This window comes from Crocodylus porosus, unplaced genomic scaffold (genome assembly GCF_001723895.1).
Source record: "Crocodylus porosus isolate Cpor-Errol unplaced genomic scaffold, CroPor_comp1, whole genome shotgun sequence".
NCBI classification, from domain to species: domain Eukaryota; kingdom Metazoa; phylum Chordata; order Crocodylia; family Crocodylidae; genus Crocodylus; species Crocodylus porosus.
In genome coordinates, this window is record NW_017728913.1 from 8,033,588 (window position 1) to 8,061,443 (window position 27,856).

The 27,856-nt window shown below is 38.7% G+C and overlaps 1 protein-coding gene across 3 annotated transcripts in view; it reads right to left on the reverse strand.

Moving 5' to 3' along the window:
* Positions 1–27,856, reverse strand: part of NR3C2 (nuclear receptor subfamily 3 group C member 2) — a 315,216-nt gene that overhangs the window by 76,325 nt on the left and 211,035 nt on the right. For all 3 annotated transcript variants that reach the window (XM_019534451.1, XM_019534450.1, XM_019534449.1), the window contains exon 4: positions 7,070–7,186. In XM_019534451.1, coding sequence (XP_019389996.1) covers positions 7,070–7,186 — 117 coding nt within the window. The remainder of the gene's footprint in view (positions 1–7,069; positions 7,187–27,856) is intronic.

Genomic DNA, 27,856 nt, shown 5'->3' on the forward strand with positions numbered 1-27,856 from the left:
AAGCACCTACATTGAACACCTTCAAGAGCAAACTGGATGCTTGTCTTGCTGGGATTCTATGACCCCAGCTGACTTCCTGCCCTTCGGGCGGGGGGCTGGACTTGATAATCTTCTGAGGTCCCTTCCAGCCCTAATGTCTATGAAATCTATGAAAGTACAGTGTTGCCCTGCTGCTAAACTTACTGGAAGTTACTGCTGGCTGTGACTGTGGACTACAGATCCCAGGAGCACCTGGAAACAGGAGAAGGAAGTGTTGAGCAACCCTATAGAGTCCTGCTGCTCTGACACTGGACTGAAAATCCCAGAGGCCTCAGGGACATCCGGAAGAGTAAGCGAACACACCTCCCAGGTCTTTATAATTTTCAATTTATAGTTTTTCAGAGAAAGAACTATTCTTTTTAAAACTTTTTATGAATTCAAATGCTATTACCTTCCCCTCCCCACCCAGGCAGGACAGGGCTGGGGCCCGGCCATGCCCACTCCGGTGTAGCAGGGAGGGTGGGGGGCGGTTGGCAGCTGTGCTTTAGTGCCCCCTGGCTTCTGACCTGAGCCACTACAGGCATGCGGCTGCATTTCCTGAATCAAAGGTGAATGTGTGTTCATCTGCTTTTCAGTTCAAACGCTGCACCTTAGACTAAAACTACAAAGACTGAATCAATTCAGCCTCAGACTTTTTGACCATCTACACTAAGCCTGTGTGGCATGCACAACTTCTGTCTGGCATAAAACTGATCATAAAGGGGCACAAAGCTGATTGGGGAGGAGACAGGCTGCACAGTGGTAGATGGTAGGGAGCAGAAAGCAAAACAGCAGATTGGGAAGGGAACTGGAGTATCTACTTTGTAGCACTCCTGCCAAAAGGCTGGTCCCCCACTGACCTAAAATATGGCATATTCAGCAAAACAGTGCCTCATAACATCATACTGGACCACTATTACTGACACTCAAAAAGCCTGAGGCAGAATCGATACAAATTAATCAGTTTTCTGTAATTGGTGTAGTTTACATTGGAGGCTAACAGAACACACATTTGTCCTTTGGTCGGAAGGGCAAATCTTAGACTGGGTTCCGCCATTTTAAAACCAGTCTATGTGTGTCGAATTTGTGTTCTGTTATGGGTATAGACCGATTTCTGAGCACTTATACCAGTAAAAATGTAATGGCTGTACCTGGCCTCAGGGGGAAGAATGCCACTGAAAATTACTAACACAGTTCAATGCAGCAGGTTGGATTTGCTTATGCATTCCTCTCCGAAGTACAGAAAGATGCTGTTTAGAGATGATCATGGTCCAAGGCAGTGTGGTTGTTCTTAAGACTGGAAATTATAATACAGACTAGACTGAACATGCCCGGTGTGACAGAGCTGAAGTTAAAAACGTAAATCAGTGGTCATTTCTCAGTCATGAGAAATGCGAAGTGACTAAATCTCTGACTCTATAATTAGTCTATGGAATTATTCTATACATACTTTTATATAGAATAATTATCCCACATATAATTGTTTTGTGAAGCTTGAACATATTTACTAAGTTATGACAACCAGAATAACAAATATAATGTGAAGCACAACTAATGAGCATCTGAACATCGGTAGACATTAGAAATAACAAGTCAGTCTAAAAATTTAAGGGAAAAAAACATACAAGATCCTTCTGGAACATAAGGTTGTTGCTTTTTTAAAACCTCATAATCTTCTTGCATCCTTTTTTTCAAATTAGAATAATTTACAGTTGGAAAATTGATATAAATCACATTCTAATCAAGTTTTCATTTCATTTTGGAACTGAGAGACAGATGATTTATAGCAAATCCATATATAAATCACAAAATGTAAGATGTCCAATAATTCAGGGTAATTAACATTTGGTAACACTTTCAGTTATAATTTTTTTCTGAAAATCAAAATTGTACTTTACATATGGACAGAAACCCGGTTGTTTATGCAGTTTCTGTAATTCTTTTTATTCTACTATACACGTGTGCTTAATTAAATTAAAGTGTGTGTTCAAATTAAACTGCTAATAATTATGAATGCTTTATACAAAGGTTAAAATGCCAGATTATTCAACTATATGCATAAACTTACTTCCAGAGCCACTACCAGGACTGACTTCAAATATAGCAGAACTTCTACGAAACACTTAAGTATGTAATTTAAAGGTACATAAATATACATTATGTTAGCTAGACCACTATGTCATCTAATAAAGGCCATTGCTATTCAGGCTCACTACTGATATCAGTTTGAGGAAGGATCCACTAGTTTGCTATAATGGAAATATATATAAGAGATGACCAATTTTTTTGAAGAATTAAAAATAGGTTTTTGATCCTCTCCCTCTTCCTATTCCCCTTTGCCTCCCCCAAAAAGAAAACACTACTTTTTGACTAAAAGTTAAATAGTTGTCACAGGGCATTTTTAAAAATTTGGTGATTTTTTTTCTCAGTTTGTCAAAGAAAAGCAGAAACACATATAAGAAATTCTGTGAGTTAAGTTGCTTGTGTATATATTAAGGACCACAACCTACATTTTCTAGGCACTGCTTAATTAATATTTGCAATTTCCATGACGTATAAATCATTTAATTTACAAATAACCAGCCATCATATTTATTTCAGCTTCATTGCCTTATCTGAGTACAGAAAGAAGAGAACCCTAGGCTTGTATTACAGAACATTCTGGAAAGAAACTTCACAATACATGAAGTTGGTTTGGCCCATAATTAATTAAAAATTAATTACAGCATTTTGAAAAGAGTATAAACCAACAATGTGAGCATGCCTTCCTAATTAAGTTGCTCACTCTGAAACCCTTCCAATATTGCAGTCTAAAATATGGCATTATAAGTTAAAAAACAAACTATGGCTCCTGAAAAAGTTTCAAACCACTACTTGCTGAAGTGTGTATCTGAGGGAAGAGATGGGAAGGGAGAAGAGAGACATTTCTTTGAAAGAGGGAGAAGGATTAAGTTAATGTGGTAAATTTAACTTTGTTACCATTATAAATTGCAAAATCTGATAAGAAATTCCAGAGATGGAAACTATGAAAATAGCTTCACTGAAGAAACATTACATAGTGACTTGATGAATTATTATACAAACACTGTGGCTAAGTACAGACAGACAAAAAGCCCTAGGCTGAAACAATATAATGTTCGCAGGTAGTCTAAACTGTGTAGATTGAACTGATAAGCAAGTGAACAAACCATTCACTTTTGATTCCAGAAATCCAGCTACATGTCTGCAGTGACTCAACCCAGAAGCTGGGGGGGTGCTTGAGCATACCTCCCTGCTTGGTGGCAAGAAACAGCTTGGGCCAAGGCTAGCCCACCTACCCTGTGAACAAAGGTTTGCAGGGGAGGTGCAAAGTATCCTGGGATGCTGGGGGATTGACGGTTAACTTGAATCTGGAGGGGATCTGAGACAGACGTATATGATGATTTAACCTAAATCAGTTAAGTCTGATACTACATCCATTTGGGTTTATCTTAAACTGGTTTGGGCCATTTTGAAAGTGATTTATGTACATTGAACTTCTGGGGTCAGACACAGGCTACACAAACTGGTATAAGTGATCAGAAACAGGTTCAAATCCGTAACACAGCAAGTCCCAATCTCCATGTGGCTGGCAGGTGTCCCACCAACTCAGGATAGCACTCCCCACCCCCTGTGGCTCACTGATGCCTAGGTTAATAGCTACACGTGCGCTTCAATGCATTATTTTAATAAACTTATTTCTAGTAGATGTATCTGCAGGTAGTAGAAAATGGTGCAAGAGACTAACCTACTGCGTATTAATTGCTGCACTCATGTAGATGGTGATGCTTTACTGCACATTAGATCAATCTAATGCACAGTAAACTATCTTGTGTAGACATACCCACTAAGTAGTACCTGCCCTAAGTTTTCTTTTTTTCATTCCTTTTTTATTCAGAATTTATTTCCAGAAAAAAAGTTTTCCTTTACAGAGATGAATGCCTTTGCAATAGTAATAAGACTATGATACATCACCAAATGTTGCTTCCATGCTTTATAAAATGTCCTATTGTGATAACTAAAGGCCTAATTTGGTCAATAGATTAGGATGGGTATAAAGAAGAGAGAAATTATTTACAAAACCTAGGGAAACAGTATTTATTCTGCAAGGTAGAATCCAGACTTTGCTATTCAGTGTATTATAATGTTTCTCTATAGAATATAAGTATTTAAATGTTGTTTTCTTGCTTCTAAATATAATATTCTGTAAGAAGGGAAGAAAGTAGTATCTTAAGAACAATATATAGCCATCAATGAGCTCTGTGACCTGTACACACTGAAGCCCTGACCAATGGACATGACATACTTGGTAGAGAATACATTTCTTGTGAGCCAGCTGGTCTTCTGCCATACTTGCTATTCTTCCTGCACATCAGAATGGTTTGTTCCTGCTCTCTCAGTAAGGTTTCTTTAAATTACAGCCTGCTCTCTGGGACTCCTGTCCCTCTCAGATCCTGCCAAACAGTTTCCAGACTGAGTCGAAGTCTGCTGTTCTGAAGTGCAGGATCCTTACTCTGCTGTTCTCCATCCTTCCTTTCCTGAGGATCCTGAACTCAGTCATCTCGTAGTCACTGCTGCCCAAGTTGCTACTACATTCCCCACGAATTCTTCCTTGCCTGTGAGCAACAGTTCAAGAAGAACAAGGTCCCTAGTTGTCCCCAACACTCAGGAAGTTGTCCCCAACCAGGAAGTTGTCCCCAACACTCATGTCCCTTCATAAATCCATGGTGCACCCACAACTTGAATACTGTGCCTCATTTTGGTCCCTATATTTCAAAAAGGATATAAAAGAACTAGAGGAGGCACAAAGAAGAAGAACAAGGATGATTAGTGATATGGAGAAAACTTCATATAAGGAGAGACCAAAGACGCTAGACCAGGTTCAGGTAGAAAAAGGACATGATAAAAGTTTACAAAATACTAAATGGTGAAGAGAAAATAAATAGGGATTTATTATTTATTATCTCTCACAATACAAGAACCAGGAGTCATAAAATGAAACAAGTAGGTAGTAAATAATAAATAAAACTAACAAAAGGAAGTTCTTTTTCACACAGCATAATTAAAGCGAAGAACTCATTGTCACAAGATGGTGTAGAAGCTGGCAGTTTAGCCAGTTTCAAAGCAATCAGACAAATACTTAGAGAAAAAGTGCATCAGTCATTATTGGGAAGAGGAGCTAGAGGTATACTCTCTGAATTAGAACTTCCTAAACCCTAAATGCTGGAGGCTGCAAGTAGGAGCAGAACAGTAGGAAAAAAATGTGGTTATACCTTGTTCAATCTCCTTTTCAGCATCTACTCTTTGCTCGGGTCTATTTGATATGCTGTAGGTAGGTCATAGGACTTGGCCCATCATGGAGAACTATAAGCCTCCCTGAATAAGGGAGACTACTGAGGACACATCAACTGATTACATGGGACAACAAAAAAGAAAACAGGAATGGGAGTGAGGTCATAGGTTAATAACTAGGCCATCAGGGGAGACACCAAATGGAACACACCAGCCAGTGCTCACTGCCCCTTGAAGGAGTCAAGGGAGCCTGTGGATGCCGACCAGTGAACTCTGTCCAGATACATGAGTGGAGAAGTGTCAGGAAAGCAGCCCCACACTTGCCTGGGCTCCTCCTGGCCAGAGCCTCCTTCCTGGTTTTGTAGATAGCCACCTTGGCTACAGCCTGGAGGAGGCTGACCAGGAAGTCCCAGGACATGGTGAGGCCATGGACAGGAAATCCATAAAAGAAAAGGTGAAGGAAGAACTGCAGCCAGAACCTCAGCAAGAGGTTCTGGAGCAGGCAGAAAAGGGGCTGCAACCTGGTGCACTCAAGATAGGCATATGCCAGTGTCTGCCTCTGTGGGCAGAAGGGGCAGGTGTCGGGGTGTCTGTAAAACAGGCCAGGTACATGCCTGTGAGATGGCTCCATGAAGGAGCCACCAGCATACTGGGCAAGACAGATCTATGGCCTATGCAGTTGCCCTCCCTCAAAAGGGCAGCTACCCAGTTGTCCTCGCTCAAAAGACAAGCAGCAATTTAAGGAAGAAGTCAATTGGTAGACAGTAAAGGTTGTGAATACTTGAACAAGAAGGGCAATTATAAAGCACCTTAAATATACATATAAGAAGTTTGTATTTTACTGACTGGGATAAAGGCTGTGGAGGAAGAGTATGACAACAAGACTAGAGTGTAGAGTAGAGAGAATAGAAGGTTCAGTAAGCAAAATAGCAGCAAATGGTTACTGACAGAAGGGTTAATGACATCTGAGGGAAAAGAAGTTTGGCTTTGTGCTTGTTAAATACTACCAGCAATTCTTCCTTTGCTCACAGACAAATTTCCCCATGGAAGTCATGAAAGCAGTTGTTGGAAGGATGATGTGTAATAATGAAGTATGATATGGAGGGCCAGATGGTCCAAAAGATGTCTACTAAATCTACACTAGATAAGTCTGTGCCATATAAAATTCTAGAAACCCCATTGTAACAATGAAAAGAATTAAAACAAACAGTGATACAGTACGGTTTTCAAAATACTTTTGCTCATCATAAAAAAAAAGGATTCTGTCTTATTCTGTTATTTGAATATGAATTATGCAGCATTATCATAAATATAACTGCATATTTAAACTACTTCATTGTTAAATCTTTATGGATTTAGAGGTTATTGAGAGCTAACACTCTGCATAAACCTGCCTTTCATTATGGCGTAAAATGTTTTTAAATGTTCTCAGAAACACTCTCCAGCACTATCACCAAAAAAGCATACAGTTCTTAAAGCTTCAACACTCTTAGCTATATGAAATTTCACTAAAATTACTGTCATCATCGAACACCCACTTTTCTTAGTCTAAGCTATAAAATACGTATCTCCCAAAATCTCATTTAGAATGACAATAAGGTTTATTAGCTATTGTGCATTTTTCTAGTGTTATTCCACCTTAAACTTCTGAGATTATGCAGCTGTTATGAATGTAAGATATTAGGCAAAAAATTTTTTGACATACAACATTTAAATGCAGAGTTATAAACGTTACACTTACCTCCTAAATTCATCCCAGCCTGTAGACATTTCTGTAATCGGCAAGCTGGACAGTTCTTCCTTCGAATCTTATCAATTATACAGTCATTCCGTCCTGCACACAGGTAATTGTGCTGTCCTGAATGAACCAAAACAAAGAAGAATGTTATTCAGAGCCTGTTTGTTTACATGTTTTTCATTCTTCCTATTTTCCATTCTTTCTGATCTACTTCTATTTCTCTAATATTCCATTCTTCACTGTTAATCCAGAGAATCTCTCTTCCTGTTCTTTATCTTCCCGATTTTTATCTACCCTTGACCTATCATAGTACCTAGCTTTGTGCTTCCAAAACAAATACAGATGAACCTATTAAACATCTTGTTACAGGAATCAACATTTGTTCCTTCACTTTTACTAGACAGAAAGTACTGGTACATCTTAGAAATAAATGTTTTCCATCTTTGTGAACAGGATTATGCTGCTTATTTGCATATGGTTTTCAGACATACTGAAACTGAGCTTTTTTTGAACACTTTATAGTTGCAGAATCATTAGAAGTTACGTAAAGCACTGTTAAGTACAAAGCTGCATATAAAAAAACCAAACAGACAATTCCCTGTGCTAATATGTCTAGAGTCTCAGAAACAGACAGTGGAAGTCAGGTATAATAATTCATCACAACAGAGGCCAGTTTGCCAAGCAGTTTGCAGCACGCTTGTTTTAATCAGTTACCAGAAATGTGATTGATAATGTCTTAATTCTCTGCGGAAGAAGTGTCTGATTCACTACAGTTATGAATCAACCCTAAAGGGAAGCAAGCTGTTTGGTGTGCAATGAGTAAAACACTGGAACAGGTTACCTAGAGGTGTTGTGGAATATCCATCCTTGGAGGTTTTTAAAATATGGCTAGACAAAGCCTTGTCTGGGATGATCTAATTGGGAATGGGTCCTGCTTTGAGCAGGGGGTTGGATGAGATGACCTCTGGAGGTCCCTTCCAACCCTAATTTCTATGATTCTAAATCATGGAAGGGAAAGGGACAGCATGCAAAAATGTATGAGGTCAAGAATGGGGAAAGTATATTAAGGATATTTAGTTTTGCATAATTGAAGGAATGTAGAAAGTGGGGAAAATGCAAGCAGAGTTGTAGGCATAAGTCACGTAGGGTTTTTAAAATAGGAATAGGACACTTGAATTTGAAAGAGAAAGAAAGTAGAAGGCAGGGAAGAATTAGCATAGTATGGTCAGAGTGGTCAAAGAGGAAGATTACATTAGCTTCAGTGTTCTATTCAAACTAACCTGAAAGGGGCATGATGGGACTCTGGGAGACCAGAAAAATATATTTTTGTGTACCAAATCAACTGACGTAAAACAGGTTTTGAAGACTAATTAAATAATGACTCAGAAAGAAATATCATGTCTAATGCTTATTAACATATTTTCTGTATACAAATTTAAATACATATGGTAAAGAAATAGAATGAAATATTGAAAGGAGGATTAAAATATGAAAAAAGGGACAAGAGAGAGTGGTAAATGTAACACTCCATACTAAAAAGGTGCCATTAAAAATATCAATACCTGAATGTTGATATGATTGTAAAAAATGTTATTTTTGGCTAGAAATGTGGACATAACTGTTCAATACTTATACAATTGTCCTTGGTACATCACACAGCACTGCAATACCATTTTTAGGCTTTTACAGGTGGGTGCAGGCTATTATTATGACCAGTCAGCTTAAATGCTGCAAAATGAACCCCACTGCGGAATTCCCTTGAAGGTAGTTTTTTCTATGAAGTTGTACACCTGTTAAGTCAACATTTTTCATTACTGCTTTCAAAAGCTAATGAGCTTAGTAAAAGTAGGTTAACATTTATGTACTTCAGGATAATTACACAGGACACTTTTTTTTATATATTGCGAAAATGTTTGATTCAGTCCCTGTCATACCGTGCTGTTATAAGAAATATTCCTACTATGTACTTCTACAACTCAGACTTAGGATACTTTGAGTAGACTACAATAACTGAATGTTGTTGTTGAAAGTTTGCTGAGAGTCCAATTCAGTAAAGATTTATCAGTTTTGAAATAGCATATACTTGAATATTTAAACTAATACATGATACAAAAGGTGCAAGCAGTTTCTCTCATAAATAACATATTCATTTATCTGCTGACAATTTCTTTAGCATACAAGATTCCTTATTTCTAGAAGGCATTTTTTTGGAAAATCTAAAATATTTTAACACTTAATAATCTTTTTAGTTTTTTTACTGCATTAATGGGAACTACAAAAAAACCCTACAACCCAGCACTTCTTATATGAACTTACTACGCATAATACAACTACATAATAGAACAATTATCATCCAGACAATAGCTTTCTGGACCCTGGAATTGCAAATATATATCCAGTAAAAAGTATGTTTTCTTTTCTATAATTATGGGAAACAGGTTTGGATTTATTTGCAACTAAATCTCCATCCCTTTGCCCAACTTCCCTTTCGGCAAGACTTTTAAGGCATCAGACACTGAAGGATACAGACAGATACAGAGTTTTTCCAATGCATATAAATTCCTACTGAAATCAGAGAGGGAAAATGGCATTCACCAGGCACAAGCCTGCATCCTAAGGTGCTAAAATGCCCTTTAGAATGGGCTGTTTCTTTCTTCTTTTTTCTATCTCTGCTTCTCACAAAACTCTTTTCATTCCCCATCTCTTCTTCCCCACACTCTTTCCCTCTTCTAACACAATAAAAAGATACCACTAACTCTTTCTCTGAAGTTTGGGGAAGCCTGAGGTGAGCCATAACATTCAAGTAGAACTTTTTTTACAGTATTCTGCTGCAAGTTTTATTTTCTTTTTTCTTTTTGCCACTGAGGTTGCAAAGATGGAAGAAGGGAGATGGAAAAGGAAACAGGAAGAAGACTATACAGAGCTTGCCACTATTCTAGCCATTATCAGCAGGCTTGGTTTTATAAGGATCCTAGCAGAGAAGAGACTAAAGGAGGGACTTGAAAAAAGACAAGATAGTGGTTACGTAAGCTGTATCGGCAGGTTTTTCTCATGTACGAGGTTCAAGCTGGAAAAAGACAAGCAGCTGTTTAAGGAAGAAGCCAATTTGTAGACAGTAAAGGCTGTGAATACTTGAACAAAAGGTTACAAGATCAGCTAAATTGGGTTGGGATAAATTATAAAGCAACCTAAATATAAAGATAAGAAGGAGAAAGAAGGATCCAGTGAAAGGACTCAAAGGAACTAATATGATCAGTGATAAAACAAATAAAGATTTTAAAAACATATAGTGATTTTAAGAAGGGTAGTCTCTTCTTGCAAGAGAGAAAAGGCTGGAGGAGATATTAAAAAGCTTTGTTTTAGCTACATCTAAAAAAAATAACAAAATACACCAAGGTACACTACCAACCACTTTAAGTTAAGCTATTACTTCTGCAATTCCTAAATCAGGCAATGATTCTATGAATTGTTCCAATTAAAGTTATAACCAAAACTTCACCACAGAGATTGAAACACATCCTCCTTATATTAATCTGCATATATCAAGGACGATTTAAAAAAAGCATAGTTCAGATAATGTACATTAGATTATTGATATAGTAGCAGCAAGATACAATTCCAAAGTGAATACTTTTATTATATAAAATCCCACTTCAAGAGCTGTGATCAATAATATGATATCTGAACCATTTCCCTTACAAAGTGGTACTGAACCATGTTGTATGTATATTATTCCTCCCCCTCTCCCCCACCCCGACTTCGATTTGTTGTAGAGGCCTGTAACCTAAGATTTTGGTGATGAATTCCATACCTTCTCTCCTCAAACCCCTTGCTGAATTAGTAGAAAAAAAATCCTACCACTCTTAACGCAGTGATTCTCAACCAGGGTGTAACAGCAAGATAAAACCAGAGGTTTCAAACAGGAATACATAGTACAGTGGCTCTCAATCTCTCCAGACTGAAGGCACCGCTTCCCTGGATTCAAGGCATCCCTCAGAAAGTGCCAGCTCTTAGTCTGACATGTTTTCTGATTACAGAAAAAATAATAAAGCAATTCTTCTACTGCAAGAAACTCAGAAGGACCACTACAGGTCAGAAAGTTTTTAACCCTATGGATGAAATCTTGGTTTTGTCTTGTGTATCCTATTTTCATGCCTAACATGTTATGCAGCACCTCATCACACCCTTGAAAGAATTTCAGGGCACCCCAAGTCATCCTGGTTGAGAATCACTGCCATGGTGTCAATAACATTCTAACCCGTTTTGATCTTTCTGAATTCTCTGCAGTAGAAAAACTCTTCTATTATTTTTTCACAGTCAAGAAACAAGTGAAAGCTAAGAACTGGTATTTTTGGAGGGGTTGTCTGGAGTCTAAAAAGGCTGAGAACTACTGCTCTAGTATTACGAACAGAGATGGCAATTTTCTCCACCATTTTACCAGGCATTTGAAATTAAGGTATTAATTCTATTTGTGGAAATAGGAGACAAGATGGAGGACCGGACCACAGAGATGTGGTTTTCACCTGTGTTAAGTGGGTTCAGTTAACCTTTTTAAGAAGGTTATTCTTTTAAAGCTTATTGCTCCTCTTTTTAGTTGTGGTTTATTGCTGTTTGTAACTGTTCTTTTCTATTATGTCTTGCTGTGGAGAGGCAAGGAGATTTTTCCTTGTAACTCCTGCTTTTTCACATTCCTATATTCTGTCACAGCCTTCTTGATTTCTTCATCTTTGTCACCGGACTAGTCAAGATTCCCAATTTTTTCAGAAGTTAGAATAATATTTTATAGAATAATTTTACAGACGTATACAAAGTAGGACTGGAAAGGAACTTTAGAGGTCATCTAGTCTGAACCCCTGCCAGAAGCAGGATCATTTCTATCTAAACTATTCTATACAAATCCATTGTCCAACATATTTATAAAGCTAGTCAGTCCTGACACAACCACAAGATACTTTTTTTCTAGGGCTTTTAAAACCTACATGTTGCAAGAGACAGCATATGACTACGGACAGACATTCAAAAACTCTGAACTTGAATCGACTCAATCTTTGCAGGTTAGTCTCACTTGGCTAGGCTGAATCACTTTGTAACTGTACAGACGTCCCAGAAATACAGGCACATGCCTGCAGTGGCTCAGGCTAGAAGCCGGGGGTGCTAGAGCAGCCCTCACTTCCCTTCCACAGGGCTGAGCTAACATGGGGGGAGGGACAAGACCAGGCCCCAGCAGGATTATAGAGGGGTTCCCCCACCCCTCCTTGATAACACAGCATTTATCTGCATTTATCACCCTATCAGAAAACAAACAGCCCCTCTCATTAGTTCAAACTCTTCTTAAACAAAGAAGGGAGAGAGGGATATTACCAGCTTAGCTTTGATTAGCTCCAAAAAGCCCTAAGCAGACATTGTTGTCTACCACAGCATGGACCATAGCCAGTATGTGGTTTGCTAGCTAATGCTAAGGTGTCTGTGTAAGGGAGGGGGGATGCAGGATTCCTGCTTAGCCGGGAGTGGTGAGGGGTGGGGGAGAGCAGGAGGAAGCCAGGCAGACGCTGTTGTGCCTACAAGTCTCTGCCAGAGTTGCAGTCAGGGAGCAGAGGGGAGGGGCCAGCCCTGCTGTGGAGCAGAGAGCCTTGCCCAGGCCAGGGAGCATGCCAAAATGCTGGGGGACTTTGAATTAACCTAGATCAGCAAGGGGTCTGGGACAGACATTGCATAAACCGGTTTGAGCCAAATCTGTGAAGTGCGATAGTACATTGAACCAGGTTTGTCTCAAACCGGTTTCAGCCATTTTCAAACCAGTTTATGTGCACTGAACATCTATTCTGTTACAGGTTTAAACCAGTTTCTGATCACTTAAACCAGTTTATGTGCAATGCCTATCTCTAGTCTATAACACCACGCTTAAAAATTTTTATTCATGGATAAGGTCCAATGAGATACAAGCTGACAACCCCTGGCTTACAAAAACCAGCACACTCATCTCCAAGCTGCAGAGCCCTACAATAAATTGTAGCTAGCACCAGTTCTGGAACTCCCAGTATCAGTTCCAAAGGCTCTTACAAGGAAGACTGTAGCTTAAATAGAGGATGAGTGGGGAATAACTGGCTAGACGACAATGCTGCAGAAAAGGGATCAGGGGTTATAGCAGATTACTTTCCGAGTCAACTAAATATGAGTAAAAAATATGACTGTTGCAAAAAAGGGCACATCTCATTCTGGCATGAATTAGCAGTCATATCCTGACAAGGCTTTAATTATTCCATTCTGCTTGGTACTGATGAGATCTCAGCCACAATACAGTCCATAGCTTGGGACACCACACTTAGTGAAAGATGTATACAATACGAGAGAGTCCAGAGGAACATAATAAGGGTGATAAGAGATTTAGAAAACATTTCCAATAAGGAACGGCTGAAGGATTTGGGTTTGTTTAATTTAGAAAAGAGAGCTAAGCGAGGACATTTTTCCATCACGTAAAATGTTATTATAAAGCAGATGGTGATCAGTTATTCACTATGTCTAATAGGGCAAGATGAAACCAAATGAACTTGCAGAAAAATAAAAATTTAGTTATATGTTAAGAAAAGAAAATCCTAAATACACGGATAGTTGAGCACCAGTGTAGGCTATGTAAGGAAGCTGTGGTATCTCTTTCACTGGAGGTTTTTAAGGTCAGGATGTAGACAAACAACTGTCAGGGGTGGTCCAGTTTGATTATCTTTCCACAGTGCAAGGGATGGACTAAAAGATCTCTTGAGAGCCATCCTAGCCCAAAATGTCTACAGTTTCTGCAATTTCCAAGCCTCATTTTACAAAACAGAACATTGTCTGACTGCGGTAGAAGTTGTGGTTAAGACCAAGAAAGCAAAAATACCAATGAATAATCATATTCCTTGTGGCTCCATACTTAGACTTTGAAAACAAGATCATGCAATGTTACAAAAAAACAAAGGAGGTGTGCAGATTTTTGCTAATTTTAACAATTAAAGAATGTTGCCTTCTTGTAATTACACTGTATTGATTCCTTTTCCCTCCCCCTCCCTCCATCAGCTTTATAAAAACTCTTTAGCCCCTAATCCTGGAAAGTGATATGTATCAGCAGGACCTGGCAGCAACATGGAGTGCTTCTGAATTCAAAAGCCTTACATTAAGATGCTGAGGATTGTGCACTTTTGAGGATTGGTGTTTTAGTCAGGAAGCTCGATATGGATGGGAATATGTCAATATTTTCCAGAGTTCTTAAGTTTTGAGGAATCTCTATCTTATCATAGTTCATTGGCTCTCTACCAACTGACTTTTCTCTTTGCTACTGAATTTTGTGTTTTCAAAGCAATACAATAGGGGAATAGTACATAAAAGCAGAGCATGAAGCTGTCCTTTTAATTTTGTGTTCACAAACTAAAGTAGTCAAGGAATTTCATTAGTCTTCAACTATTCTCAGCTCACCATGGAATACATGTATACCACTGCTTACTTTACATTAATAAGTGCACTTTATGATAAATATAGATGTTCTAAACCTGAGAACTAAAAATGCAGTGATTCTGGCAGCTCTGCTGCGAATATGACAACTCCACTGTATTTCTTCTTAACATGTAACCCCGTGGTACCTATTAATCATTTACTTTGAACAGTTAACTTTCCAGGCATTTTGTCATAACTATTTATTTTAAGGGAAACACGAATTACCTATGTATAAATTCAGTAATTTTATACATCCCATCATTACTTTTACCCTTCTGCATCACCATGTGGGAGACAAGAATTTGAATCCCTATTCTGTCATTTCCCAGCCTGCTAGCAAACGAATAAACTGTATAAAAGAAGAAGATGGATTCAAGGAAACCTGAGCAAGACTGATTTGCTTCTGGAAGACTCAAATGCATTAAAGCTGTCAGACATAGCTGGGAAACTCCATACTCAAGACAGCCGTGTGATGTTTGGGGCAGCACTGCCTGCCACAAAGCCAATCACAGGGGTGCAATCAGCCAGTGATTGCAATTATTGTGGCATCCTCCCCACGACCACAGCACCTGGGGGTCCTACTCCAGTTGCCTCTCCCCCCTCTAGTTATGCAACTGAAAGACACAGTCACCACAGTCTCACTTTAGGATGTTCTACCATGGGATCATAAATGCAGTCTACAGTCCTGGAGTTCTCACTACTTTAGGATTCTTTAGTAACTGTACCTATTTTCAATCCCATAGCATGGTACTTCTCCCTGAAAATAACCATTTTTCCATATGCTGATCCACAGCACTAGAAGCTTTTATTATGTCTACCACTGATTAACCTAATGGACCTTAGGAAGAAAACTTCATCCTGATCTTCTATTATAATGATTCTCAACCAGAGGGTGGCACCCTAGGGTGCGGTGAGATCTTTCTAAAAGGTGCACCAGGGAGCAATATTAGCAATGTTAGCTGCAAACACCTACACGTGATTCAGAAGATAAACCCAGAGGCTGCGTCCAGAGCAGCATGGCTGTGCAGCATGTGGTGCCACATACTGCATGTCACTTATTCTCTGTGCTGCAGTGGCGGTGTGTGCTGCCCAAAGCTGGAGCCTGGCCAGCTAGAGCCATACTCCATTGCTGGCCAGGCTGTGTGTGGCAGAAGCAATGCGGCTGCACCCCAAAGAGGTCCCTAGGACCCCAAGTAAGGTTGCTAGGGCCAGCCCAGTGTTGGCCCCAGCCTCCCCTACCTCACCTGGGGCACCTTGCTGTGCACCAGAGCATGTGTGGCACAGGTGTTCCCTGGGGACAAATAGCAGCAGCGCAAGGTGCACCACTACAAGTTGTCCTCAGGGAACCAAACGTCCACGCACGTCTGGTTTCAAATAGGGATCCACAATGCCAAAAACATTCTAAACTGGTAAGGTCTACCTGAGTCCTTTAGAACAGTTATTTTTCTGTAGCCAAAAAATGAGTGAAAGCTAAGAGTTGGCATTTTTGAAGATGTGTCTTGAGTCTAACAAGGTATGCCTTGAGCTTAAAACAGTTGAGGACCACTATTATGATATCCAAGTTCTCTCTCTGTTTGGGATCATGATCTCTATGTTAGCTTCATCTTTTAGGGATGATGGAAATTTGAAACACACGTAATATTTAGAAGTCAGTGTAATATCTGGCCCCAAACTTAGACGCATTTCTTCAATTGTGAAAAGTGACCTTACATCTTGCTGTCTTCAGGACAAACTGTAAAATGCACTGTGTTGACTTAGCTTTTCATAAACAGTAAAAAATAACTGTTCAAAAGGATAACTGGGGATTAAATTATTATGAATTAAGATACATGTCCCAGTAATACATATAAAACTGTGCCACTATGCCAACTTCTGGACCAGCCTACAGATTTCTGCCTCTCATCCCATCCTGCAAAAATGCTGAGCCACTAGATCTGTCTAAATACAAACTCAATACACCTTATCATAAACTCCAAACAGTGCTGTAATAATGCTGTGAGAAGCCAATGTAAAGGCCCTGCTGTATAATAATAATGCTATAATGCTGTGAGAATCTATGTAAAGGCCCTGTGTCACTTGAGGCCTCACTGATGAGCACATGTAGCATTTAAAAGATGCAGAGTGCTTTCACACGACCTTTCTAGCAGAATGAATTTCATCCAAAGGAAAATTCTTCATATCATGTGAAATTTCAGGCCCGAATACTCCTCTTGTCAATTGGATTTACTGATTTAACTCTACTAACTTCAATGAAATGACAGCTGATTTATACTAGTAAATTATAGAGAGGAGATTCAGGCCCACAGTATCTAAACCCAATGTCTGAAGTTCTATAATAAGATTCCCTCGCTCTCAGAAATAAGCAGTATTTCCTAAACAGATTGAAACAGCTTCCTCCGTCCATCCCTCCTTCCTATGCACTGATTTAACCTCTTACTTAAGCACAGATTTTGGTTCCTATAGTAATTTTGAAAGTGGTTATAGTATTCTTTACCTAATCTAATGGGAATGTGTTTCAGAAAAATCAATGAATTTTAGGAAAAGGGGAAGCCTCTTCTTTATAAACTATTAGATAAAGCAAACAGACTTTTACCTAAATCAGGATTTTTTCCTCTTTTTGGCATAACCCTAGTGAAGGAGTTTCCCTGCTACAGCATGAATCCATGTAATCTGCCCTTCTTACTCTCCTTTGTGCTCATCAACTTATGTGAAAACCCCAGCGATTTTGTGATATCAGTACTACTACTGTATTGTTTACAATCCCTTTTAATTGATAATGCATATTATTTCTACAGTCTATTCATTATAATTATTATTATATATAAAGTTGTTGCTACAATCTGTCAGAATTTACCACATGTAACAACCAAAATATTACATATTTTACAGGAATGCTATCACATTTTCTAGAATGTAGCAAATTTCATGTATTTTAGAAATGTTTGTGTTGTGATTTATAATCGGTGCTCTGAAATACATCAAAATGACTGAGTATGATATTTTCAATTTCTTTTAAAAATTCAGTTTCAGAGAAGCCATTATTCTTTAGGGTAAAAATAAACAGGCCTTACATTCTGTTCACTCTATTTAATAATCTGAACTGCATTTTCATTTGAAAAGGTCCATTTGTTGTATAGTTAAAGGATTTCTGTAGTTGACAACTGCCCAGCAACAGCAGCCTATGTTTGCAGTCACTATTTTAGGCTACATCACATGTCAATTACATAACCCTGTTTTACTGCTCTTGAACTGGTTAGAACAACCTGGGAAACAGAGTAGGGCAGCCCCTCTGAATTCTGCTATCCAAATTCAATTACATGCACATTTCCCCCATCCCCCCTGCTCCAGTCCTAAATCTACAGTAAGGCATTCTCTTTCTGAATAACTGGTTACTTATTGCCAGAGCTGCCCGAAACTTTTGATAATTAACTTCCTCTGTTCTGTTTAAACCAGTCTAGTCTGACCACTACACACTAATTAACAATGATCCTTGATGCTGAGATTTATTAGTACAAGATTAATGTACTTATGAATGCCACGAGAAAAAATACATATTCCAAATGCAGGTATTATCTCTAATTTTAAGGAGATGTGACAAACTTTCAGATTTTTTCCAAAATTCAAACTAATTTGGAGTCATCATTTGGCTCAGTTTCCCCTATAATGTAATTAGCTATAGTCAGTCAACAGAGTATCCATATCATATCCAGATTAATATGCCTGCTAGTACAGAGGGAAGCTGTTTTTGTCATTCATCTAAAAACCAAATGAGGGTGGACCTATATTATCAGCAGAGGACAAGATGTGGGCACAGGTATCTCCTAATACAGTGTGAAAAGTAAAGAAGAGCAGGTAAGTTTTCTTTTTAAAACAAAGTAAAAAATAGACTAAAATTCACTTTTTGTGAAGTTAACTTATTTCGTACTTTTAGTACTTCCTTCCTTTTACCTATCTATTGTGATGCATCTTTCCTTCAGTCTTTATCACCATGCATATTCCCTCCTTTAGAAAACATATTTCTTCCATAAGAGCACCTTCCAAGACATTTTTTGATAACTTGACCTCTTCCTTCTATTATTTTCACCTTCAATAACTTATGATTTCTCTCTCCTCTTAGTTTCATCTCTTTTCTTTTCCCCTCCTCTTTCAGAATATTTGTTTTTCTGAATATCTTCTCCATCCAGAAGTGTTGTTTCTGTTACTTCATAGGGTATCTACACTGCAGTCAGAGGTGTGACTGCAGCTCATGCACCTATCCAAGACTGTTTCAAACTAGGTAGCACAGGCACTAATTAAAGTCACATAGGCCCAGCACTGGCTGCAAAACTCAGCTAATCATATGAATATAAGTATTCATGTGACTAGCTTGTGCTGAGTTATCTGTTCTTGCAGCTACACTGCTCACTATACTGCAGTCAAACTTCACTGCAGTCAAACCTTTGGATTGCAGTATAGGTATGCCCTATAAAGATCCTTGTCAAGCATGTATGCATCGATTCTTCACTTTTTAGGGTTTCGTCTACATGTTTCTACAGGACTTTAATATTTTCTAAACCTTCAATATACTTTGAACCTACCATTGCTATTACTGTAATTTCTTTATTTTAACAAAAAAAGTATCATGTACTTTGTTAAAGCATAATTTAAATCAGGTCACGGGTCTTGATTTAATCATTGTTTTCTACATGAAGTACATTCTTGTTGTTTGATATCCTATATTCATTTAAATTCTTGAAACTTTGCACTTCTACAGAAAGGTAAGGGTTTGACTTTGTGTACACAAACTTGCAAAGAGACAGTAGGGCTGATGGGTGTGTAATCTCTCATCTCCATATACTGCTGTTAACAAGGATGTTATCTCTGGAGACACAAATCCAGTTTGAAAACTGAAACTCAGCATCAGAGATGCTTGATGGGATCTTCTAGACTGAGTACTGAGTCCCTGCATTTCCAGAATCAAAAGTGAATGTCTGTTCACTCGCTTATAGGTTCAATCTATGCCAGGGGTGGGCAAAATGCGGCCTGTGGGCTGGATGCGGCCTGCTAGGCCATTCTATCTGGCCCTCAGGGCCCCTAAAAATTTTAGAAAATTAATATTTATCTGCCTCTGGCTGCCTGTCATGCGGCCCTCAATGGCTTGCCAAAACTCAGTAAGTGGCCCTCTGCCCGAAATAATTGCCCACCCCTGATCTATGCAGCTTAGACTAACATGTGAAGATTGAATCAATTCAGTTTCAGGCTTTTCGACTGTCTGTATTTAGCCTAAGAGTCTAGGAAAGAAACATGGAGGTTCTGTTGTGATGCTCATTATGGGTTCCTGCAGATGCTCTGGGAGGCTGCTCTGATGCACTGTAATTATAGTGCATTGGAACAGATTCAATTAATAGAGGTGGGAGGGACTACAATTCACTCCCCCACCTTCAGCATCAGCTGGGGGAGCCCAAAGAATTAGCTCCTTCTACTGCCTTTCTCCCATCCCATTCTCAAAACTGAGAGCCCTGGCAGAGAGCCATGGCTGTTGCTGTGGGAACCTGGCTGGAGGCTCCCAGCCCACAGCTAGATTCCCCTTGCCTCTGGAGCCAACACTGAACCTCTGTTTGGTCTGGGGTAATGTTGCAACTCAGAGTGCTTAGCAGAAAATGTTCTGAATTACAGCTGGGAGCTGCACTTCTGTCTGCACCCTTAGTTCTTCTTGGTATAATGAATTACCCATTTTTCTAATAAATATGTTCTATGGATATAAAACATAATTTTCTTTTATACGGGTTTTTATTAAATTTAACAAGTATTATAGATACCTTGCATTTTAGTTGGTATTAAACTATAAAAGTGATTTAAATATCTGCCTTCCCATTCAAGCATACAATATGCATCTTGTTTCCTCACACTTTGCCAGTGAAAGATACATACCTTATATAATAATGGAGGAACCTGCCTACGTACAGCTTTCAAATTTTGTTTAATAAAACAAGGTCTCTAAGCGTATTTGTCTCACCAGCACACTCCATCTTTAATGTAAGGCTTTTCTATTGTATTTTTATTGCCAAAATTGACTTCAATTCCAAGACAATGGTGGCACAGGGTCAATAAGAGAAAGTGGTCATATCTGCATGGTTTGATAACTAAGAATGGTAGATAGCTAAGGAACATCTACTGTGAGACTCTTGATGAGGCCAATCAGAGTCACTTGACAAGGAGAACTGGAGCTTTTAATAGAGAATCTAACACTAACCAATGGAAGGACATTCACTGTAGGGACTAGGATGAAAGAACAGCAGCTTTAGTGCAAGCATTATGACCTAAAGAGGATAGAGTAAAAACCTCTGCCTATATAAATCATAAACTGTACTTAAACATTTGCATTCCATTGACCATGTTGCATTGACCTTGCTCTATATTTAGAAGTATTAATGCAACAAAAAAATTAAACAAGAAATTAGAAATCTGACCCACATAGTCCTAGAAAATGTTAAAACACTTTGATGAGCTCTTTTACAGCGTATATTGAAAAATGGGCTTGTATAATCTGAAATGCTACTTCCATACTAATTCTGCAAATTTTCTTACATGTATATTTACCTAAGTTGGTACTTTATTGAAAATATTTACTTGTATTAAACTATGCAGATGTGTAAGTATGTGCAGCATCAATACATAAATATCGTCTCCTACAAGCTCTAAACCATATAGTCAAATTTTCAGGCAATATTAGTTAATCCTCACAATAATCCTATAAAACATATAAGAAAAGGAAGTTTTTATTTCCACTGTACAAATGGGCAAACTGAGGTAGAGAAGTGAGTATCTTACCCAAGGTCACACAGTAACTCAGCAACTGATTCAAGATTAGAATTTAGGATTTAATGAATCATAAATCTTAGCTATTTCCTCCAAATAAGGCTTATGAAATCTTTGCACAAAATGATAGGAAAAGTGCACTGCTTTTTGCATGAACAAACTTTACCTGGGTGTCTGCCTCAATGTAAATGTCCCTTCTAAATCTTTTTTATGTCTTTACTCTTCCCCTTTTTTTTGGAAACGCATTTTAAAGCTAAAGTCTCTTATTGTGGTATATTTAGCACACTCAGCAGATTATTAGTATTCCTCTATGTGTACTGAAAGGTGTTTTTCAAAGTATATTTTTCTTTTTGTTTTTGATGCACAGTTTAACAGAGCTCGAAGAGGGAGTATACTAAATTTACAATGGCAGCAATAATTTAAAATACTGTCCATAAATATTCTGGCAAATCTTTTCATCTGGGACCCTGCACAGCATGAAAGACAGTTTATGTTACATGTTTCAGGCAAAGCATTAATGATACCCAGAAACATCTAAAAATATCTTTGGAGATTCAGAAAACAGAAATGTTGACTACTAAAGTAACTGTAATCACACCACATATTAAGAACGACCTGCAAAGAGGTGCTATTTTTTTTTTAAATATGCTCATGCTTCCCTGTTGCTTTTTGACCATATTTTCAATGTTCAAAATATCAGAAATGTCATTTATGGAATATAAGAAATGGTCTTTTATGACTTAGCTGGATGACATGCTTAGATAGGTATTATGGGAAAAATCAGAAAATACCCTACATTCTCAACTGAAAAACCAATGGCATATGTAAAATTAAAATCATGTGAAATCAAATACAGTAGCAAATAGTTCAAGCAGATTTAAAATATAAATCTGAAGCTTTGAAGAATTTTCAGTTCACTGCACTGGAAGGCTGGAGAGTTCAGACCTCTTAAGACTGAATTTAGGTCAAGTGTGCATAGGAGTGCACAGACTCCTGACTATAGTCATCATTCAACAATCTCCGAAATGAAACATGGCTTCTTAGAGAAACACTGCAACCACTGTTCATCAGTTAGGCAAGCTATTTCCCTGGGTGTTTGTTTGCTTGACTTTATGAGGCTAAATTAAGAAAAACTTCCAACAGACATACAGGACAAGAATCTCAGCTGTTCTAAATCAGTGCATCTCTACTCACCTGTTGAGGATGTGACCTATCTAAGCATGTAACTACTCATGTCAGAGTCTGGCCATAATGCTTAAATTAGCACTTCCATGAGTGGCTGAAGTAGGGAAAAACCCAGGAGAAGGCAATTTCACCAGTGTACACAGAGAAAAGGGGAGGGTTTGAGGAAGCATTGCTTTTGAAGCCAGGAAAAGGACAGAGAATTGTATTAATCCCTGATCCCCCTTTGTGTCTATTACTTAAACCTTTGGCTTGATTCTTATGAAACATGCTGCAGAATTTTTTCTTGTTCACCTTTATTTCATAATTGGTTTAAATTGTGACACTTCTGGCAGCAGCCCTGACCCAAAGAGAAGTGTGCTAACTTCTCAGTCTTCACCACTTCTTTCTTCCCTGGTAGACTAGCACTACCCAAGTACTAGCAAAGTCCAAATTCTTTCTTATCTTATTGAATGCTGAATGATTATTGAAATCTACAGCTAGAAGTAGAATGCATACAATGTGGTCAAGTTACGGTTTCAGTAACAACAGCATACTTGAAGGCCTGTACTTTGTGCATTTACATTCCCCTGTAACACTGCATTAATGTATCTTTTGGCATAGAATTCTGTTTTATTCTCCCACAGAAATAAAAATTAAAAAGAAAAACATAATAAAGTGCACAATGAAATGACCTCAAGTTGGGAGTGATGGAAAATTCAGTGAAAGCATTTTACTGAACATATCCACTATGCAGTTTTCAAATACCTATTAAGTCATCATCCCAAAATAGATTTCTTTTGTCAAGTTAATTTGTCCTCATTCAGCTACAAGGGCCACATGTATGAGTAACTTTACTCAGTTACCGAAGATACTATAGGACTTAGCCCTAATTTGTGCTAAATAAGCATTAAAACTGAATTGGTGTTGAGTAAAAATAAATGTGTTTATTATATATATATATTATATATATAAAAATGTATTCAAAATCATATTTTCATGTTAGCATAATCCACCTGGCAAAACGGGATTTTGACTAGAAGGCAGGGAAGATTTGCACCTTATAGTCTAAAGTAGATCTATCTATATAGTACAAGTTTTCAAAAGCTCAGTATAACTTCATTAGATGCTACAATACACATTGCCTGATGAAGTGACCTTTAGCTCACAAAAGACTGTGTGCACAGTCTTTAGTTAGTCTACAAGGTATAGTCTATAAGGTGCCTTCTACTTGACTTCAGACTAAAATGGGATTTTACCAGGCTTCCCCTACACATAAAACTTCCATGTTTATATAAAAACAAGGATGACAAATTTTAGCCCAAACGATAATATAATAATAGATAACACAAACACACACTGGGGACTTAAACGTGCCATCTTAAAGCACTCTTATAGCATCACCATAGCATAAAAGTTCTTTTCCAATTTATTCCCAGAGATCATTGTAATAATGATTATTTCAAATTCTACATTGTTCAGTTAAAGATCAATTACAATTAAAACACCATAGTTTATATCCAGCATTTGCTTCAGGGCTGAAGAGGAGCTATGCCAGTAGTATAATGAAGGTGGGTTACCTGGGGCAACCACCCTGGGTGTCAACATGGTGGGGCTGAGAAATGCCAGCCACACAACTGCCAGGAAGTAAATAAGTATGACTGATATAAAAATCCTTTTGTCCACTTCTAATAAAGCACACCACCTCCTTTATTAAAGTCTGATATAGGTTAGGTGTGACACCATCACAGACTGATCCCATAGATCAGGGGTCTATGCCCGCTACAAGGGACATAGGCAGCCTATGTATGTAGCGCATGGCAGATCAGGGAGCACAGCAACAGACAGGGCAGGAAGCATAAAGCAAAGCAGCAGACTAGACAGGGAGCACAGGGTAGGAAGCAAAGAGCAAAGTGGTAGATCAGGCAGGGGAAGGGGATTGGAGTGGCACTCGGAGTTTAATATTGTTGAATTGGGTCTCAAACAGGCCCATGAGTGAACACAACTTTCTATACATTTCTTTTTTTTTATGAATAAGGGGGAAACTGTGCACACATGTACATACAAAAATTGTATGCTTATGAAATAAGGCCTTAATCATCATCCCCTTTTTATACAAATCAGATTTGTTAATGATACCAACAGCATAGCCTACTACCTGTATTATCTAAGAAACTCAGATAACTGAGTAAAAACAGAGGGTATTCAGGAGCACAGTCCACAGATATTCTCTGCTAGGCTAAGTGCTTGCTGTCTTCAGTAGGCCATTTACTTCACTGATAAGCCTTTTCCTACTCTAACCTGGGTAGTGTCTTATGACAGTGGGGGCCAACCTTTTGGCAAGCATGCCACAAATTAAGCTGTGTGCCTTCCACAAATTAAGGTTAATGATCTGATTCTCCTTATACTTACATAAGTGTAATCAAGTTAACCCAGATTTGTAATTTTGCATGTGAAAGGGCAATCATATTCTGCAATTTTGTTCTGACACATTGCAAGTATCTTAGTTTTGCTGTTTCTGGAGTAACTCTGAATTTGGTAGACGTGGCTATATAAAAAGCTTCCTCAAAAAAGGTACACTTCTGTCTGAAAATACATAAAGATCAAAATGAAAATTAAAAGCAGATGCACTTTCTGTACTAAAAGGTTTTTCCACTTTAGTAAGTGGATTATAATGAAGTGTGGAACTGTGTTTCATACAACTTATTAGCCCAGACCCACTTATTTACACTCTGAAACAGCGTAATGATTTCAAAATTGGCATAGAGCCAAAACTAACGTGCAGAAACAATTAAAGACATTATATGGAAATCATTTTTGTTGTGTGTGTGGGGTTTTTTGAGAGGGAAGTGACTATTAGTTATCAAAAGGACCTAAATTAGAACAGTTACATTATAAAAGACTAAATGCACACAAATGAAGTAATTTTTTTTTAAAGAAAAACATAAAAGAAGAACATATTTATCCTGGCATTCCAGCTCTTTTTATACCAGACAGGCTGGTTTAAACTCACTGTGGGGAAAATGCTCACATAGGGGACCTCCGTGCTTAGGTTCAGAGCTGCCGTCACCCACGTATAAAGCTTTTGCTGCCAAATAATGCAGTCTTGGGTAAAAGGTGCACTTGAGAATTCATCACTAGGGGAGAAGGTATCAGTTCAGGCCAAGTATAAAGGCAGATTGGAAAAAAGGAGTGTGCAAATCATGAGCAGGTGGCTAGATCAGACCTTATACCCCTGGAACTGTGCACTGAAGCAAGGAAACAACTTAAAGAGTAGCCCTCATGGATTCCTCAGGCCGTCAGGGGCTCTACTGTCCCTTGCAGACCATGAAAACCGCATCTCTCATGTTTGTGCTAACACTTCTGGCAGCACAGAAAGGCCCCTTGTGCAGTTACTGATCCCTTTATGAACGGGATGTTAAAAGGATACACATTATAGTACTCTTTAGGAAGAATTCTCTCACTATGAGGGTAGTTGAGCACTGGAACAGGCTGTGGGATCTCCATCCTTGGAAGTACTCAAAAGCTGGCTAGACAGACATCCTACTGGGATGGTTTAGTCAGGGACAACCCTGCCTTGAGGAGGGGACTGGACTGGATGATCTCCCGAGGCCCCTTTTGGCCCTACTTTTCTATGATTCTATTTATCCCCATTTTGCCCAAGCTTAAATGGCTATAAATAGAATCAGGACATGGAAGTCTAAAAATCCACTGTTTCTTTGCAGAAAACACCTGTTCTATACTACAAGGATTTGAATTCTGTTGGCAAACATAAAGAGTGGGTCCTCTCTCAGAGCTACTCGGAAGTGGCAGAAGCCCTTCTTTCTGCTAGCAGAACAAGACCAGTGGACGCATCTAGTATTAACAGCACAGAGCCACAAGAAGCCATGCAGGTATATGGTAGGGTGACAGGTATAAACACATTCTGGTGATTTCCCTCTGACAGTTTGTGACTGCGGGTAGACCCCATCCCGATGTCAAAAGGTCTAAATAAGATCTATTGGCAATTCCCTTACCCCTCATATTTAGCTTCTTTCCAACACAGCAGATCATTCATTCTACTACCAGGGTACCTCTACATAAAGGTGCAAGCGGGCAGTTATGTGCACTGAGTGATGCACTGTAGTGTAGCAGCAGCTAATAGAGGCATAACAGGGCAAGCTGCTGCTGAAATGTATGTAGAGCAGTACTTTAATAGCCAAAAAAGGAAACAGAGTGAGCTGACACTTCCCCCCACCAGCAACAACTTCCACTGAAAATAAACCTCTGGCTGGTGACAACCCTGTGGCTGCTGCTCTGCCCTCCCCACCCACCCTGTAGCCAGCTTTGCACCTGGCAGCTGGAGCCATGCCCTGCTCATCCTCCCCTAGTTGGCTACTCCCTTGATGACCATAGAGGTTGGTGCCCCAGCTGTCACTGAATGTGCTGAGCTACACACTCTTCAATACAGAGTTTTAAGGGGTCAGGCATAGATGCATCAAAATGTAATCTGATCTGCACTCAGACAGGAAATAAAATGTTATTTATCCATTCACTGATGCACTCCCATGCTCAGTTTATTTCCCACGCAGTTCCTCTCATTCACAGACCAAAAATCACTAAATCTAAATTCCTCCTTACTATTGAGTTTTGGCAAGATACATCTACTGCCTACCAGGGCTGTAAATGAGAACCTCTGTAGTAATGCTGATGACTTATCAGGGATAGTAAATTTTAGAAAAATTGAGTTTGGTCACTGATACTTTAGTAGGCTGTAGGAAGCTGTTCTGTGTGGTACACAGGGGGACTAATGTTCATTCCAGTCTTAAATAGATTCATTAGCAGTTTGGAAGTATGGAGAAACTGGAAGGAGCAGTAAAATCCTACTGTGGATAGAGAAATAATGTGAAAAGATCTGGCAAAATTAGAAACAAAGAAAATAAGACAATAAGGTTCAGTTTGGAAATATGCAAGAAAATGCAGCCAGGAAATAATCCAAAGGACAGAAACATGGGAAGTAGTAATGTTGAAGGAGACATAGGGACAATAAGACAAATTAGACATAAGTGTTTAGAACAGGGCCATAACACAAAATTCCACTAAAATTTGCTGCTGCTCATTCAGAAGCATTGGTGTTATAGAACAGAATAACCTAACAGTCTGTTCTCAATCCAGTAGCTGCAACCTAACCTGAAATACTGCATTGAGTTAAGAGACCTCACTGCTGGAAAGACGTAAACAAATTGTAGGAAGTTCAGAGAAGTGGAACACAAATTATTAAAAACTGGAGAGTGACTTACAAATAGTTGTTAAAAACAACCATGGCTGTACCACAATAAATACATACATACACACACACACACACACACACACACACACACACACACA